The sequence below is a fragment of the Vulpes lagopus genome, chromosome 7, assembly GCF_018345385.1.
Source record: "Vulpes lagopus strain Blue_001 chromosome 7, ASM1834538v1, whole genome shotgun sequence".
Lineage (NCBI taxonomy): Eukaryota > Metazoa > Chordata > Mammalia > Carnivora > Canidae > Vulpes > Vulpes lagopus.
Window position 1 is genome coordinate 62,505,634 of NC_054830.1, and position 17,681 is coordinate 62,523,314.

General features: G+C 44.4%; 1 protein-coding gene across 1 annotated transcript in view; it reads left to right on the forward strand.

Moving 5' to 3' along the window:
- Window positions 1-16,836, forward strand: part of ASTN2 (astrotactin 2) — an 861,071-nt gene extending 844,235 nt beyond the window's left edge. Inside the window, exons 21-23 of the mRNA XM_041762437.1 lie at window positions 1,298-1,398; window positions 3,154-3,337; window positions 16,020-16,836. Coding sequence (XP_041618371.1) covers window positions 1,298-1,398; window positions 3,154-3,337; window positions 16,020-16,257 — 523 coding nt within the window. The 3' untranslated portion in view covers window positions 16,258-16,836. The remainder of the gene's footprint in view (window positions 1-1,297; window positions 1,399-3,153; window positions 3,338-16,019) is intronic.
- The last annotated feature ends 845 nt before the right edge of the window (window positions 16,837-17,681 follow it).

A 17,681-nucleotide genomic window follows, 5' to 3' on the forward strand; every position in this document is an offset into this window, starting at 1 on the left:
TATACTCCCTCTAGGAGCCGCAGACCAGGGTTTGGATCCCGCCTCTGCCGCTTTCTAGATGGGTTGCTGGGAGGGTAGTAAGTGCTTACACGGTGTTACCCAGGACTGTCCCTACCTCCCTACTCTGCCGCTGGCTCATTCTCACTTCCTGGAGTTTGTCATCTTACTTCTAACGCCTCTGCAAGGCTTTTCAATGATAACTCACCCATGTAGCCTTTAGAGATGCCTGATTCAGAGAGATGAAGTAAGCACAGAGAAGTGACTCAACTGAGGTCACAGAGCAAGGGAAGAGAATAGAATAGAATGTGAGCCCGCGTCTGGCTGTCTTCAAGACCATGCTCCTTCCTCTGTCACCACTGCTTCTCTTGGCTAACACAGTACTAGAGGTAGTAAGCCCTACAACTGAGCTCCACTCACAGTGCTGAGATACAACAGGAGAGACCTAGTGCCCACATCACAGTGCTGTTATTCTTATACCAAAGGTGGAAGCCAAAAACCCAGAAAGCAGATGAATAGATTAGCTTTTTAATGAAGATGCGGCCAACATACCCCATGTTTAGGCCTCTTAAGACCTATGTTTTAGGGACAGCCCCACCCTTCCTTACCTTTGCCAGCACTCCAAGCCAGCTAATGAAAGATAAAAGGTGGAATTAGATTTGACAGTGTGGTTAGGTGTCTAATCTTTGGATCCAGGCAGACCTAAGTTCTGGTCCCCTGTTGCTACTTCCTTAATATGTAATGAATAATAGGGCAATTACATGACCTCTTTGGAACCAGTGTCCTTCTTGATAAAATGCAGTCATAGTACGCAGCTCATGCAGTATAGGAATAAAAGAGCTCCTGGCACACAGTTAATGCTCAGTAACTGTTAAGTGGATGAATGAAAGAACATGTAAATGAGCATGTCCAGCCATGCAAGGTAGCTCTGGGGTTCACTTCCAAAGCCCAGGACTCAGACTGCTCTGTCCCTAAGTAACTGTGAGACCACAGGTAAATGTAAAATCAAATTTCAGTTTCCTCACTGAGGTGCAGGTGACACTAATCCCCACCTTCCAGACTTGCCTACTTGGAAAATAAGAGAGTAAGTGCAAAGTGCCCAGCAGGCATTTGGTGCCCAATAAATGCTTCACAGTTGCTTTATTTTTTTTTTCCCCAAAAATCTCTTCTCTTGTAGTCTCAGCATCCCTGACACCTTTTGACTGCTGATCTTACACTATGATTTCGTGTTCCACCTTACAACTTCCAGGGCCTTCTCTGAAGCCACAACCCAGTACTCTGTTTTCTTGCTCTGCTACAGGTTCACTTTGTATGCTGTGGATACACGAGGGAGGCACTCAGAGCTCAGCACAGTGACCCTGAGGACAGCCTGTCCACTGGTGGATGACAACAAGGCAGAAGGTGGGTTATCCATTTCTTCACTTCCCAGGTAACCCCCATATTTCCTCTCTAAGTTCTATACCCAACAGTCCCTAACCACTACCCCTTTCCTGCCTCATACATGTATTGGCACAGGTTGAAGAAAGTGAAGAGACTAAGAGGACAGAAAGAATAGGGAACTAAATTAATCAAAGCCACGAAGGAAGTTGAGATTTACCAGCAAGATCTCAGCCAGTGGAAAGACTTGCCCTTCTTTCAGAGCATGTGTCTGTGTTCTGACTTAGAGGCAAGGAGTGGTGGAGAGTCAGAGCACCATGACTATGTCCTGCCCCTTAACCTAGGCTTTTTAGAGACCACTTCCATCTATGCTAGGGTTGGCATGTCCACTTCCGTCTATGCTAGGGTTGGCATGTCCGTGACGATAGACCACTCCACCACTAAGCCCATGGCAGGTACAAATAGCTCATCACAGCATGCATCTCCATCTAGTCTAGGGTGGTCTCAGACCCCTCAGCATTGAGCTATAGGCAGTGACTATCCGAGTTGGCAAGTAGGATTAAACCTTTATGCTGCTCCTGGCCCGTAAAGCTGTAAGCGTCAGGCACCTGAAAAAAAAAAAAAAAAAAAAAAAGAATAGAACCGGTCAGTCAGACCCACCATGTACTTAGTTCTTAGCTGACATGAGGATGAAGTGTCCATAGCAGGACTGGCAAAAACCTGGTGTAGATTGTGAGAACCTGATGGTTCACTTCAAGTTGAGCAAATGTTTTCTAAGAGCACTGGTACACAAGCAATGCAGAAGAGACAGGCTCTTCACCTTTTAGGAACTCACATTCTAGTCTCTCTAGAGAGAGAGACATTTCTACAAATGGCTCAATAATAAGCTCCATAATACATGCTTTGTGTGCTACTGGACAAGAGGAAATAGTCTTCCTATTGAGGAGCTATCAAATCTCAAAAGTAAGGGGGTTTGAGATGGTTTCCTGATCACTGATGATGATGATGATTATTATTAATCATCATCATCATCATCATCATCATAATTATTTAAAAATAACACATGCATATATGGTTAAAAAAAAGACAGAAAAATTAAAACCAGAGTGGAAATACTATGAACTAAATGCTCCTTCCATCCTAAACCTGAGTCCCCCAGATTCTTCTAGAGGCAATCACTGTTAGCAATGACTTGGGGATGTGTATAAATTTTTATCAGAGTCTTCACAGATGAAAGAACGGGACTTCCATTCAAAGGGAGCTACCCATGATGACTTTAAGTTACATTGATTTCTAGGAACAACTGAAGGAGCAGAAATTGCCATATATGGTGAGCAGAAGAGTCTGGTTTTTCTTTGAGAGGTGTTTTGAATGGAAACTTCTTAGACCTGATCACAGAACTATGTTGGAAAAACTACAGAGAGGAGATAGAAGTAGACTGCTGAGATGAGCCCAAGACAGTAGATTTAAGCCTTTGCGTTTGTTTGGAATTTTATGTGAAATCATGGATACCAAATATATGTTAATAACGAAGCTTGCGAATTAGGAGCACTAACTCTGTGCCAGGCCCTGTGTTGAGTGCTTTACGTTCACTTTTTAATTGCATCCTCCCAGCACATCCCCAGAATAGACATTGCTATTTCCAGCTGATAGTCTGTCAGCCCTTGAATATCACACACGTGAATTCCAGCACAAATGTGCCTTCATGTTGCAAGGTGTGTTTCCATGCTCACTGTTTCCTGCTGTCCAGTGATCCGTGCCTGCACTTCTCCCCCTCAGAGATAGCAGACAAGATCTACAATCTGTACAATGGGTATACAAGTGGAAAGGAGCAGCAGACTGCCTACAACACGCTGATGGAGGTCTCGGCCTCAATGCTGTTCCGAGTCCAGCACCACTACAACTCTCACTACGAGAAGTTTGGCGACTTTGTCTGGAGGAGTGAGGATGAGCTTGGGCCCAGGTATGGACGGGTGTGTGAGTGTGAATGGAGTGGTGGATCCTTCTGGCTTCTATCTGATTTTACGAGACTCTTTATTCCATAGGCTAACAATGGGCTTTGTCAAATAAATGAGAGTGTCATCTACCTTAGTCATGTCAGGGTGAGAAATTGGAAAGGGGCAGAGAGAATGACAGATTCTTGGAATTTTAGCTTCTTAGACTTCTGGAATGTCAGATAAGACATTCAGCACTGTATCTCTCAGTCAGTCCACATACCCACCTTCCACCTTTAGTGTTGGAGACGGGAACCATGAACTCCTGGAGGAGATCTGTCCTAACCAAGACAGTGAAAGGGTATAGCGGCAGGCTCATGGCCCTTAATCTAGGGCTTTCCTCCCACTTCCATAAGAAATCTGAGGTTTTCTAAGGGTACCTGGATGGCTCAGTTGGTTAAAGGTCCGACTCTTGATTTTGGCTCAGGTCATGACCTCAGGGTCAAGAGATCAAGCCCTGCATCAGGCTCTGCATTGGAGCCTGCCTGAGATTCTCTATCTCCTTCTCCTTCTTCCCCATTCCCCTGACTCTCTCTCTCTCTCTCTCTCTCTCTCTCCCTCCCGTCCTCTCTCCCCCTTAAAAAAAAAAGAACAACTCTGAGGTTTTCTAGAATAAAGTCCATTAGTGACCATGACTAAATACATTCCTAAATTCAATGTGTATTAAGACATGATCTTTATCACCAGCAGTGACTGTACCAATCGCTGTGCTAGGAACCATGGAGGATTCAAACGTACCTAAGACAATCACTATCTTCTGAAGCTTCAAAAAGTAGTATATGAAGTAGTGGTTATGTTTTTATGCCTTGCACCTAACAACATTCATTCATTCATTCATCACTTACTTAATAGCACCTCTTACCAGTTGGTTGTTGACCATGCAGCGACAAAAAGGGATAAGCTCACTGTTGGAGGTAATTAAACAAGCAATTGAAAAGAATAGGAATGGTAAGTATAATGAGCACGAACAGAACAGGGCCCTTTGGGGAGGCACAGCAGAATCATCTGGTCTAGGTAACCCAGCGAAGCCTTCCCAGGGCCTGAGACTGAGACTGACAGAGTGAATAGGGGTCAGACAAGTGAAAGGAGAGGAGGTTTGGAGAGTTTGGGACAGAGTGACCAGCCTGGGAAATATACAAAGGAGAAAATGTCACCTTAGGGCAGGGTTTTCCTCAAATTTTCATCATTTGCCTGCTGCTTTTATTATTTTGGGCGTATCACCATGCCGTAAGCACTTTTTGTTTTGGTATTTCATAGATTTACATCTCACTGAAAATCTGTTTGAAAACACTGTATCATTTTATAAAGGGAAGAGTAGTACCATCTATGTTTAATAGAAAATTAAATGTAAACATTTGATATAATGGAAGGGAAAAAATAATAACAGGAAACAATGCTCTTCAATCCTGGTAGAGCATGAGGCTCTGCATTTAAAGAGGAGATTAGCAAGTGTTAGGGGGTACTGAAGACACAGTCTCGAACCAAGAGTTTCTTTTTTAAAGTAGTCTGGAGCAGAGGAAGAGAATGAAAAAGAGAATCTGACTGCCTTTCCCAGTGTGATTCATTGTTGTTTAATGCTGAGTCTGTGATTATCTGTAGCACCACCTAAAATCCTTTCTCTTGCCCCTGGGGAACCCCTTCTATACTTTGGTAAACACTGTGTGTAGAGGAACTGAAAGAATTTCCCTATAGTTGGAGCAAAGTGTGTGACAGCAGGAGTGGTAAAAGATAAGAAGGGAGAGGTCAGTAGGGGCCAGTCCTGAATGCCCTGTAAGTAGGGTTAAAGCATTTGGATTATCTCCCTAGGGTAATGGGAAGCTTTTCAAGTGTTTTTCACAAGGGGGTGATATTAGCAGATCTTCGGGAGGGATAAAGATCCCTCTGACCACAGTTGGGAGCTTAGACGTTCAAGAGGGGTCAAGACAGGAGCGAGGCTACTCTTACAGTCATCTGGGGGAGATAACGTGGTGTTCTGGGGCAGGGAAGTACTAGTAGCATGGGAGAGAATTGCGTGACTTGCTGAAATATTTAGTCAGTGGCACTCTGTGCTTTAAAAAGCTTTAAAATTACCCTGTAAACTGGGCAAAGTAGGATATTCTCATCTTGCAGATGATAAGGAATTGGGGGCCCCATGCGGTTAAATGAGCTGCCTACAGTTGCATAGTTTGATATGGAGGCTGGTTCTGCCCTGAGCTCTCATTCCCAGTCCTTACAACACTGGTAGTATCCTTCCCTTCCAAGGACTGGAGGCCGTCAAGGGAACGGATGAGAGCCTGGTCAGGGATAAAAGGGATCTCTCCCTGGAATAGACCTTATCTGCCCATTGGGTCCTGGACTATAACTTTTTCTCTTTCACATGAAAGGAAGCTTCTTTAGATAAAAGCTAAAAGAGGGCAGACAGGCAGAAGCCCAGAGCCCCAGATGAAAGCCACTGTGTGAGTCATCCAGGCTGCCATCTTGCCCATGGACAGGGAAAGGCATCCCACTTTATGGGGCTTTCCCACAGGGCTCAGAGAGTTTGGGTGGAAGCTAAACCAGAGCTCCGCTCCTGACTTTGTCTTTACAACCTTCTGGGTTCCTTTATGACCTTCCAGGACATAAATCTTCTGGAAAGGGTGCCTGGCCTCCCACAGAGGCAGGACAACCCACTTGGTAATGGACTGCGATAACCCAGTAACCTCCAGCCAACCCGTCACCAGTCACTGTCCGCCAACCCAGATTGGTGTCACCCAGTTTCCTCTCTTCTCAGTCTGTCTAGTCTCTGGGGGAGGATATGAGATTCCGCTAACATCCCACATGGGCATGTCAGCAGGGATCAGGATAGCTGCATCCTCATCTATCCTCACTGGGCTACCTTGGGTTCTGGTTCTCTCTTTGGCCCTCAGCTTCCTCATCTTTAAAATGATGACGATGAACTAGGGGAACCCTTACTTTTTAGCAGTATTTTTTTTTCTAAATAGATCTTATGTATAACCCCAGGTCTTAACTAGAATGCTACTTTCTCAGAGAATCCTCTAAAATTTCTACCTGTTCTCCTAATCAACATGTCTTAATTTTCTGCATCATACCTACTAGTTTCAGTATCTCGTGTTGCTTATGTGTTTACCATTGTGTTCTCTCTCTTCTGCACTACTATGTCTGCTTATATGTACTTAGTGATTCTTTATGTCTTAGTCTCTCTTCTAAGTGGGTGCCAAATAACTACTTGTTAAATAATTGGATAACAGGATGAGTGGATTTGTGGCTCAGAAGATTGAACGGTTGTTCTGGTAGAAGCTAGAGAGGGTGGCCTGGAGCCCCACCTGATGCATCTCCATTCAATTACTCTTTCTCCCAATCCCAAGGGACCCTTAGGTCTCTCTGAGCTCTCAAAGATCTGTGGGTCACAGTTGGAAACAATTGAATCCCATGAACTCTAAGGTCTTTCCTACTCAAAAATAGGAATCAAAAAATGTATTGTCCTTGCAAATACTGAGAGAGCTGAGGAGACCACACTTCATTAATTTATTTATTCACTAATTCATTTAATGTGCCCACTATGTGCCCGGCTCTGTGCTATGGGCTGGAGAATATATGAATGAAGAAGATAGATCCTGCCTTTACAGGGAGCAGCATCTAGTAAGAAAAAGTCTATAGGCAGTTTTAGTGAAATGCGATAGGAAGCATGTGCCATAAAAAGGAGGGCAGGGAGTTTGCTTTATAGCAGAGGGCTTCTCTAATTGGAATGTGCATGAGAATCCCCTGAGAGCCTTGCTGACTTTCAAATTGACTTAGTGGCTTAGGATTGGCCTGAGATTCTGCATTTCTACTAAGCTCTGGGGTGATGCCCCTGTTGCTATTCCCAAAAGCACACTTGGGAGTGATAAGGTCCTAGATGGCAATAGCTGGCACAGCTGATCCAGACATGGACCTCAAAGAATGATCCACAGGGAAGAACATGAGGTCTGTGCCTAGCGTCAAATGATGAACTGGAGTCCTCCAGGCAGAAGGGAGACGATGTTCTCATCACAAGGAACAGCCAGTACAAAGACGAGTGTTGGGGTGGGTCGTTAAGAGGATACACTTGAGCCAAGAAGTACAGATCTCACTGGAACAGAGAGTTCAAGGTGAGGAGGTGGGGGAACCAAGGTGGTGAGGTCAGCAGAGGGCAGATCATGATGGCTCTTGTGAGCTCTGTTCAGGAGATTGTTCTTTCTCCCAAAAGCCAGGTAAAGGTCTTAAACAGAGGAGCAGTTTGGGTAAATGTGCCATGACTCTGAAGGGTTTGCAAAGTGTAAAGGCGAGAGGGCGAGACACTGCCCTGGAACCAGGAAACTTTGGTTCCTGTCCTACATCTGCCATCTGCTTGCTGTGTGACCTTGGACAAATTCCATTGCCATTCTGGACCCTACTTGTAACATAAAAGGGCTGGGCTCCAAAGTCCCTTCCAGCTGGGAAGCCAAGGAACCTAAAGCCCTAAAGGTCATAAAGGGCAGAGAGGCACACTCAGACTGTCCTTTCCCCTCCACTCAGCACGCCCTGATTCTCAGGGACCTAGGCTGGTCAGGATGTCAAGAGCTCCTCCCAGGAGGACTTATGCTATGGGATGAACTCTATTAGGATTCTCTTGGCCCTAATCACCAAACCCCAAAATATTCTGTACCTCTCCCTATATCTGTAGTCACGTAGCTCGATGTAGTTTAGTGATAAAAGGGCATCTCTTACCTCTGCCTAGGAAGTCTATCAGGCCAGTGGCCTCCAGATCCTGGTTCCCGTGGCAGCCACAGGTGTCACAAACAGCTGCTCAGAGAAGACCTGCTGACAGCCGGCTGTCCCAGCCATACGGTTCCTATTAGGAGACATGAGGAACTGAGCTCATAGGTGGCTAAGGACCAGAATTGCCTTTAGTCAGAACACCCTTGACCACCCTTGGGCTTCTCGATCCTCTCAGCTACATTTGGCTGAAATGATAGAGTAGAAAGAAGAGAGCAAGCACAGAAGAGATGTTGTTTCGGTGAATTCATCTCTCTGGACTAGTAATAGTATATTTACTATCTCAGCCCCTCTTTCTTCCAGGGCAGACATTGCTAATAGATCGCAGACATCGTCACAGGCTTGGTTTAGCCTGGGATTTTTCTCAACATAGCAAGACAAGCCTTTCCCATCTGAGGAGAGTTGGCACATTTCTATGAACCATGGTTTCTGTGTCCAGAATGAAAATAAGCAAATTTGATGTCACTGTACATTCTTGCAGGTCAAGATAATATTAGCTCTTTCCTTAAGCTATCATGGATTAAGTCTTTTGGAATTTCTAGGATATTGGGAACAAAAGCACACTTAGGCTTCTAGGGCCATATTCCTATGGATCTCAGAGACACTTGTAATTTTTCTGCATATTTTGACATTTCTGAAATCAGGATGGACAGGGTACAATGGATGTGCACGCTTAGTGTTACATTCTTCCTTCTTTCCTTAAAAGGCTGCTATTAAGTCAGTGGCATTTCATGTATCTTAAGTTGTCTTAGAGTGGATAAATACAAACAAAACACATTAGGCCTTTGAACAAGTGTCCCATGGATCATTGTTCCCACTAATGGTATAACAAGGTTGGCTGCTGTCTTGAAGTCTGTATCCATTCCACACTGAAACCACTGGGTTAGTTGACATTCTGTCAAACTCAACCTCAGTTAAGGAATGGATTTTGGGGCAGGTCTTGTGGTTTCTTGTGAGAGAATAAGAGGACGAAATGTAAATATTTTCACTGCTTATCTTACGAATCACATTTCAGACCTGGTGTTGAAGATACACATCCAGGTGGCAGTATTTGTACTGCAGGTTTTCTGTTTTGGGGGGAGTAGTCCAAGGCTAGATTTTATGTGTATTTATTCTGAAAATGACCCCAGTGAACAACCGGGAATCCATAAAACCATGGTTTCATTGCACAAGTTCATCACACCAACTATAAAATATATGTTTGTATACACATTATCTTCAAAATGGAAATGCCGTATTGTATTTTGTTCTAAAAGTAATTCTTACTCTATGACATCTGCATGATGTGGGTGTATACATAAAATGGAAAGTGGGGATCCCTGGGTGGCTCAACAGTTTAGTGCCTACCTTCAGCCCAGGGCATAATCCTGGAGACCCAGGATCGAGTCCCACATCGGGCTCCCTGCATGGAGCCTGCTTCTCGCTCTGCCTGTGTCTGTCTGTCTGTCTGTCTCTCTCTCTCTCTCTCTCATAAATAAACAAATAAAATCTTTAAAAAAATGGAAAGTGAACAGTTTGCACCTCTGAATCCCATTATCCCAACTCAGAGATAAAATCATTAGCCCTGCGCTTTCCAGATGTTGATACAGGTATTCCATGGATGTGCACATGAATAGGGATGCTGGTACAGGCCTATGGATATACCTGCATCTACAGCCACAGCCCTATTTCCACCAACTCTGAAATGTTCAACAAATATGTATACTAGATCCTGGTATCTGCCTGTTTACACTTAACAAGTCTTTTCTCCTGGATGCATATGCACATATGTTATCTGGGAGGGCCCTTTAGCCATGCAATTTTATGAATGTATCATATGTTAACTGAGCCTTTTATTAAAGACCAACAAGGTTTCTTCCGAATGCTTTGCTGTTATAAGCAAATCTATATAAACGTTTTGCCCATTTGCCAGATTACTTCCCTAGGTCCACATCGATGCTCTTGTGCCATTTCATTCTGTTTATCAATTCCTGCTAGAGAATTACTGGATTTTAAAAGCCAGGGACTGAGAATTTCCTCAGTTCAAGCCAGTTTACCCTTGTTAATTCCTTCTTCTTGTGCAACCAGGACCTGGGCAACAGGGGGACTACACAGTCCAAGAAGCAGTGGGAGATATTAGTCGAGCTCCTATTATGGGCCCAGTCATTTATATGTCATTTAATCTCCTGAACCATCAATTTTGAAGAGTAAGCACTGGAGAATCAGTGGAATTGAATTGAATTGTTTAAGGTTACACAGCTAGTAACTATCAGGGGCCAAATTTAAACTAACCTCAAAATGCAAAATTAAAACCAATATCCTGTCCATTATAGCACATTGCATCCCAAGATAAGTACACAACTAAGGCAGAACGTAGTATGTATCACAACAGAGAAACAAAAGGATTCAGTAGCAAAAGGTGGGGGGGGGGAAGATGGCTTATGATAGCTGGGAAAATCTGGAAGACTTCCTGAAGATGAAATTTCGGCATGACTTTGAAGCATGAACCTCAACACATGTGGTCCTCTCCCGTGAGGAACTCCATGTCTCAACAGTTGTGTCACACCAGGTTCTGTTGTGAAGTGCTCATCAGATGCCCATCAGATGGCATTTCTCTGTGAACAAAGCCCCTAATTCCTTTTAGATTGAAAGCAAACAAAACAACACAAATCTTCTCCAACTTCTACAATTATTAGATTCTGCTATGGTCTGAATATTGTATCCCTGAAAATTCTCGGGTCCCAAATCTAATGTCCAAGGTGATAGTATTTAGGGATGGGGCTTTTGGGAGGCAATTAGGTCATGAGAATGGATCCCTTTTGAATGGTAATCTCTACTTTTACAGAAGAGACACCAAAGAGATCCTTTACCCCTTCCACCATGTGAAGGCATAGCCAGAATGGACTGTCTATGGACCAGGAAGCTACCTCGCACCAGCCACTGCACTGCATCTTCCAGTGCTATGAGCCTGGACTTCCTGACCTTCAGAACTCAGAGAACTAATCTGTGTTGTTTATAAGCTACCCAGCCTGTGGTATTTTGTTGCATAAACCCAAACAGACTAAAACTCCTTTCTAAAACATACTTGATTTGATCATCTCCAGGGAAGGAAGCCCACTGAAAATATGGAAGGATCCATTCTATATTCAGAGGGCTCCAGTTTTAATTTGTTTTTAAATTATATTGAGTCAACATTTGCCTTCTGTTAATTTGAAGGTGACGTCATTGATAACACTGGGGTGCCTTGCAACAGAGGTCTAGATGCTGTTTCCACACGGTTAACCCTGGTCAAATTATATGACCAGCCTGAGCTCACTTTTACTACCTAAATATTGGGACTAAAGTATAACTCTAGAATTGTGGCGAGGATTATATTTAGTTTCAGTTTCCACCCCCCTCCCCACACACACAACCTTTATTTATTAGGACAACACAACCATTTGCCTAAATATCCCCCTTCTGTGGACACATTCCATTCCTGCTTCCCACACTTTCTCCTAAGACTTGCTTTTAAGACAATTTTCAGCATCATGATCTGACTAGAGTTTGCACAGGTCCCTCTTACCAGAAGTGACTGGGGTTCTCCAGATGTGGCCTGACCAGGGCAATATGAATGAAGTCATTCTTTTTCTTAATCTGCCCTATCTGCTTCTGGAGGTTGTGTCCCATTTTTGTGCAACCACGTCATGCCCTCAACTCTCATTAAGCTTGAGGTCAGCTAACACAGAGACATTTAAGCTCAACTCAAGGAGATAGGGAGGAGGGAGAGAGGCCAATAGGAATGTTTCCTTACTGCCTCTTTTTTTATCCCTCTCCATTCCAAGTCCCCCTTAGAAATTAGGTCTCTATCCACTAACTGTGTCAACAGCTGATTGGGTAATGGTGCTGGGAATAGAATGATCGGTCAAAGGTTCTACAGTTCCCGGAGAAGTGGCATCAGAACTCAGCCCCTGACTCCCCCACAAGCCATTCCTGTCTCAGTCTCGCTTGCTAATACAACCATAAATTAATGTGTGGTGTCACTCCTTTACCTTTGGCTTCCTATTCCAGTGGGCCTGGGTCCTGTCTCTGTGAGGAAGATTTCATTTCCAGTATTTGAGAAAAGTGGTCACTCTGACCTACGATTCCCTCTCCAGGGAAAGCTTGGACCATGCCTGGCCTTTGATTTATGCTTCTCCATTGCCTACAAATTTATTGCCGAGCAGTCTCGCCTTTGGTCTCTCACTCCTGCCTCCTCCTCTCTGGCCTTTGAGCACCTCCAACCCTTCTCTCCATGGCGTCACCTTCTGACTTCTCCTGTCTTTGTTGACTAAATGCAAGCCAAGGTCTGAGGCGGTGTGTGCACTGGAAAAAGAACAGGGATAGTTAAGTGAACTGACACAGGTTTAGTGCCTATTGTGTACAGACTTCTGTGCTGGATGCCCAGGGCAGGCACTTCATTTCAGGCTAACAACAGCACTAGAAATAAGCATCTCTAATCCCATTTTACAAATGGGCAGACAGACCTACAGAGCAGAAGTGACCACTCTAATGGCCTCTGAAGCCTGTGTCCTGTCTACTACAGTATGCTATTTGGATCTTGGCTAACATTTACTAGGAGTAAGCAAACTACTCAGGTTATCTCTGTCTCCCTAAAACACTGCAATCACCTGCATTTTACTGATGCCATAACGAAGAGTGGCATCAAAGAACTTGCTGATGATCCACAGAGCTGTTAAGTTATAGAGCTAGGATTTGAATCTGTGACTCCAGGTTCATGTATTTCAATTTGGCTCTGTACAGTCAGGAGCTTTGGTTCCTGCTCTGCCGCTGTTACTAATTTAAGTTGTTCTCTTAAACGACTTTCTCACTCCAAACCTCAGTGTTCCCATCCATTCAACTTGGTTCAGTTGAGTTCCAGGATTCTCCTTGAGGAGGTGGCTGGGCCTTTGGGGGCAAAGCTTTTGGACATGTTGGAGGAATTTCCCTTTCCAACCTCATTTTATATTTGTAGCTTGTTTCTTGTGACTGTCTGCAGCAGTCACTCTCCATTGCTTCCAAAGTATAATACTTCACCATGACTTTGAAGAGCCTCAATGGTCTGATGTCTGCCAAACTGACTAGTCTCTCACCCATTCTTCACTCTATTTCAAAGCACTTGTGGTTCATATTTTCTCTTATCTAACTTTAGGTAGGCTCTTTCCTCTGCCACCCATCTACCTGAAAAACCTGTCTTGTCATTGAAGTCCTGATGCAGACGTTACAACCCTTGGGAAGATTTCCAAGCCCCCAAATTTATGATTAGGTGGCCTCTTTTTATATTCTCAGAGTACACACTGTGTCTCCAACCCAGAACTCTGACCCCCACTTAGAGGCTGTTACTATTTCTGTCTGTCTCCTGCCATTGACTTGCAAAGGTGCTCTAGGCTTACACGGGTACACAAATAAGGATACTGATGGGAGGTGGTTATATATTTATATATCATTTGTTGAAGGTTTGTTATAGATTCATCAATTTTTTTTAAACAAGCTTTGTGGTAGATACAGGTATTATTCCCATTTCATCCATTTCATGGATAAAGAAACTGGGTCACACTTGATTAAACAATTCCCTCAATATCACAGAGCTAGTAAGTGGCTGAGCCTGGATTTGAACCTGAGCAGTCATGCTCCAGAGCCTGGGTGGTGTACCATTATTCTGTACAACCAACATCCTAAGCTTCAATGGCCTGGGTCCTGCCACTTCTCCAGTTTCCCCACTCTGTGCCCACTTGCACATGGTATTCCAGCCATAAACCCTCAGAACTCCTATGTAATCTCTAATCTTTATGCCTTTACCTCTGCCTTTTATTATGCCTTTGTCATCTTTCACCCCAACTCATTTTTGAGACTCAACACAAGTTGCCTATCTACTAGGAAGCCTCCTTGGATATTCCCACTCCTACCTAGATACCTTCCTGTACTCCCCTCAACCCCTACACCTCCTCTTATCACTCTTGCTATTTGTGTTATAATTTTCCATCTGTCTGTCTTTCACACCAAAGTGTGAACCCTACTGTAAAATAAATGCTCAGTAAATGATCAGTCAATGACTTTATCTCCTGTAACTTCACAACAGCCCCATCTTTCAAGTGAAGACATGGGTTTAGAGACATTAAGTAGATTTCCAAGGACACAGAGATATTAAAGAACAGAGCAAGGGCTCAAACCAGGAGGAGATGGACTTGTCAGGCTCCTCTTTGGGAGGTGCCTGCCAGCGGGAAGAGAGGACCGTGGGCAGAGTGGCAACTCGAGTGTGATTATGAAGCTATGAATTCTTGGCACCTCAGGAAATATTCCACCCAAGTGGTGAACTATACAAAGAGGACTTTTTGAAATGTACCTCATAAATCATGCCCACAAAACACACACATAGAAGCCAGCCCCTTTTCCAGCTGCCATGCAGGTGCCTAACACAGTCTCCCATTTGTGGGGTCTGTTGTTGTAAAACACCCTCCCTCCTGGGGTCTCAGAGGGGCATTGAGAGGACAACATGAGAGAGCTGCTCATTTAGCCCTTGGGTATCTTGAAGGTATTGGAATGTAGAGAAAATTGGATTCCGCATGGTGACAGACACCTTGACAGTGAAGCTAACATATGGTATGACCCAGGAAAAGGGCATCCCTTTCACTCTCTGAGCCTTAGTTTTCACATCTTTAATAAGGGTAGGTCAGACCAGGTCAGTGGTTCCCAGTTGGGGCAATTTTTACCCCCCAGAGGATAATTCACAATGCCTGGAGACCATTTCATTGCTATGACTGGGCCAAAGGAGTGTTATTGGTATTTAAAGGGCAGCAAGCAGCCCAGGGATGCTGCTAGACTTCCTAAAAGACAGTCCCTACAACAGAGAACTATCTGGCCCAAATGTCAATAATGCTGTCATCAAGAAACCCAAGGATCTGGGATATCCTTGCTAGCTTTGATTTTCTATGCAGCTGTCAGACCTCCTGAGGGATGCCCTCCCTCTCTGGTCCTAGTTAAAGGGTGACAGATACATTACTAATGATGATCACCACAGGACAGGGTGATTCTTGCTTAGACTAGTGCTCAGTATGACCTTGACCCTAAGACACCATCACAACAATACTTTATAATCATAGGTATCATTTATTGGGAGCTTACTCTGTGCCAGGCTTTGGGCATTTCTCATGGTGAATCTTCACCACCACTTATAATGCTAAGACTATCACCACTGTTTTAGAAGTGAGAAAAATGAGATGCCCAGAGAAATCTGATTTGGGGACCTAGATATTAAGGATTTGATGAACGATTTCCAAATTTCCTGACTGTGAGAAATGAAAGAATATGAGAAAATTAGAGAAACGCAAGAGCAGAAGTTAGAGAGGGACTATGTGGGTGTTCAGGCCTAGATCTGAATGCCTAGCCCCAATGGCCAACTTTATGTTTGACCTTGGTCATCAATGTCATTTCTCTGAGCTTGGCTTCACATGCATTTGATGTGAGTAGAAAGAAGAGTATGGTCAGGGCTGTTGTGAAGATTACATAAAATTTTAAAATATTGGTAAAGCACTTACTCTGCATCTAGTGTGGCAGGTGTCAGTAGATTATAGTTGTAATTGCTATTTCTGTGTAGCATTATTATAATAATTTCTACTTGGTCAGAGTCCCAAGACTGGTGACCTTATAATTCCTGGGACTCTCATATCTTAGAAATAAAAAGACTGATTCAAAAGGTTATATGTCGCTTTCATTTTCTACACATGACGTGATTGAAGAGGACAAATTCGGAGGTGATTTTCAAATAGGTGTTTGAAATACCCACACTCTGGCAAGGAATGGATAGGAGATTGTTGGGACAGGAAGTCCTCATCTCTCAGTTGATCTTTATCCATCACTCATTAAGGGCTTACCTCTTAATCACTGTCTCGTCCTCCCTTTCAGGAAGGCCCACCTGATCCTGCGGCGACTGGAGAGGGTGAGCAGCCACTGCTCCAGCCTCCTGCGAAGCGCTTACATCCAGAGCCGTGTGGACACCGTGCCCTACCTTTTCTGCCGCAGTGAGGAGGTCCGGCCTGCGGGTATGGTGTGGTACAGCATCCTCAAGGACACCAAAATCACGTGCGAGGAGAAGATGGTGTCCATGGCCCGAAACACGTATGGGGAGTCCAAGGGCCGGTGAGGGAGGGTGCTGCCCTCCGTGAGCACAGAGACTCTCCGTGGGAGGGGGAGCAGTACTCTCATGGATCCTGGGGCCTGGGGGGGCTGGGGGACAGCTGAGGATGGGCCTGGCAGATGAGGCTTGCCAGCAAGGCCAAAGCAAACTCTTTCTCTTGTGGATAGCCGGCAGAGAACTTTGTAACCACTGGAATTATCCGTTTTTCTCTTTTATTTTTTCTAAGATATTATTTGACTCTATCAAAGTCTCTCCTTTTTAAACTTTTTCTTATGGATGGCAGTCAATCCCGAGGCAGGAGCTTTCAGGTGGAGACCAAGCGGCCTTTGCTCTTCTTCCTTCCTCCTGCCACACTCAGCTTCCTTCCTGCAATGGACCCCGAAGGAGACCTATGGAGAGACAATCTGACCTCTTCAGCATCGGGAAGGAGGCCCTGAGGATTGTTGCAGTGAGGAAGCTTGGGTCTTTATGACTTTTTTTTTTCCAGACGTTATTGAGTTTGCAGGAGCCCTGCCTCTTCCTGCTACCTGTGGGTCTGCCCAGAGTCCCTGCAGGACTTTCCATGCATTAAAAATTCTTATTGTCTCTCTTTCTGCTTGGGGAGTGTTTCTTGTCACTGGGGGACCTCTCTTTATTCACTCAACCGGTACTTATTGATTCCCTACTATATGCCAGGCAGTGGGCCTGCAACTAGAGTGAGAAGCTCCCTGTTCTCAGGGAACTTACAGTCCAATGGAAGTTGTAAAGAAGGACTAAAGCAATTTCAGGCTATACTAGGGGAAGAATGGGCAACTTATTGTTGGGCTGTGAGACAACCTAGAGGAGTTCTGAAATGCTTCCTTGAAAAAGTGATGCCTGAAGCCCAAAGGATGGGGAGAAGAAACCAGACAGAAGGGAAGGATGAGATGAGACACCATGAGCAAAAGTCCAGAAATAAGAGAAAACAGAACACATGCAAGGGCTGAAAGCACATTTTTATACAATATTTTATTTGTTTGTTTGTTTGTTTGTTTGTTTAAGACAGATGGGATGAGAGTGTGTGAGTATGGAGAGGGGCAGAGGAAGAAGGACTCTCAAGTGGACTCCATGCTGAGCGCAGAGCCCAGAGTGGGACTCAATCTTGTAACCCAGGAATCGTGACCCAATTCAAAATCAAGAGTCTGATGCTTAACAGACAGGGCCATCCAGGTGCCCCATGGACTGAAAGGACTTTTTTTTTAAGGTTTATTTATTTACTTTAGAGAGAAAGCATGTGAGTGGATGATGGGGCAGAGGGAGCGGGAGAGGGAGGGTAAAGCAGGGTGAGATAGGGTGGGAGAGAAGAGAGAAATGCCTTGTTGCAATAGTGAGGCTGAATCTGAGCAATATGAAGGAGATTGACTCAACAGAACTTGCTAAGAAGCCTGGGAATTGGGGTCTTCCTCCCCCCT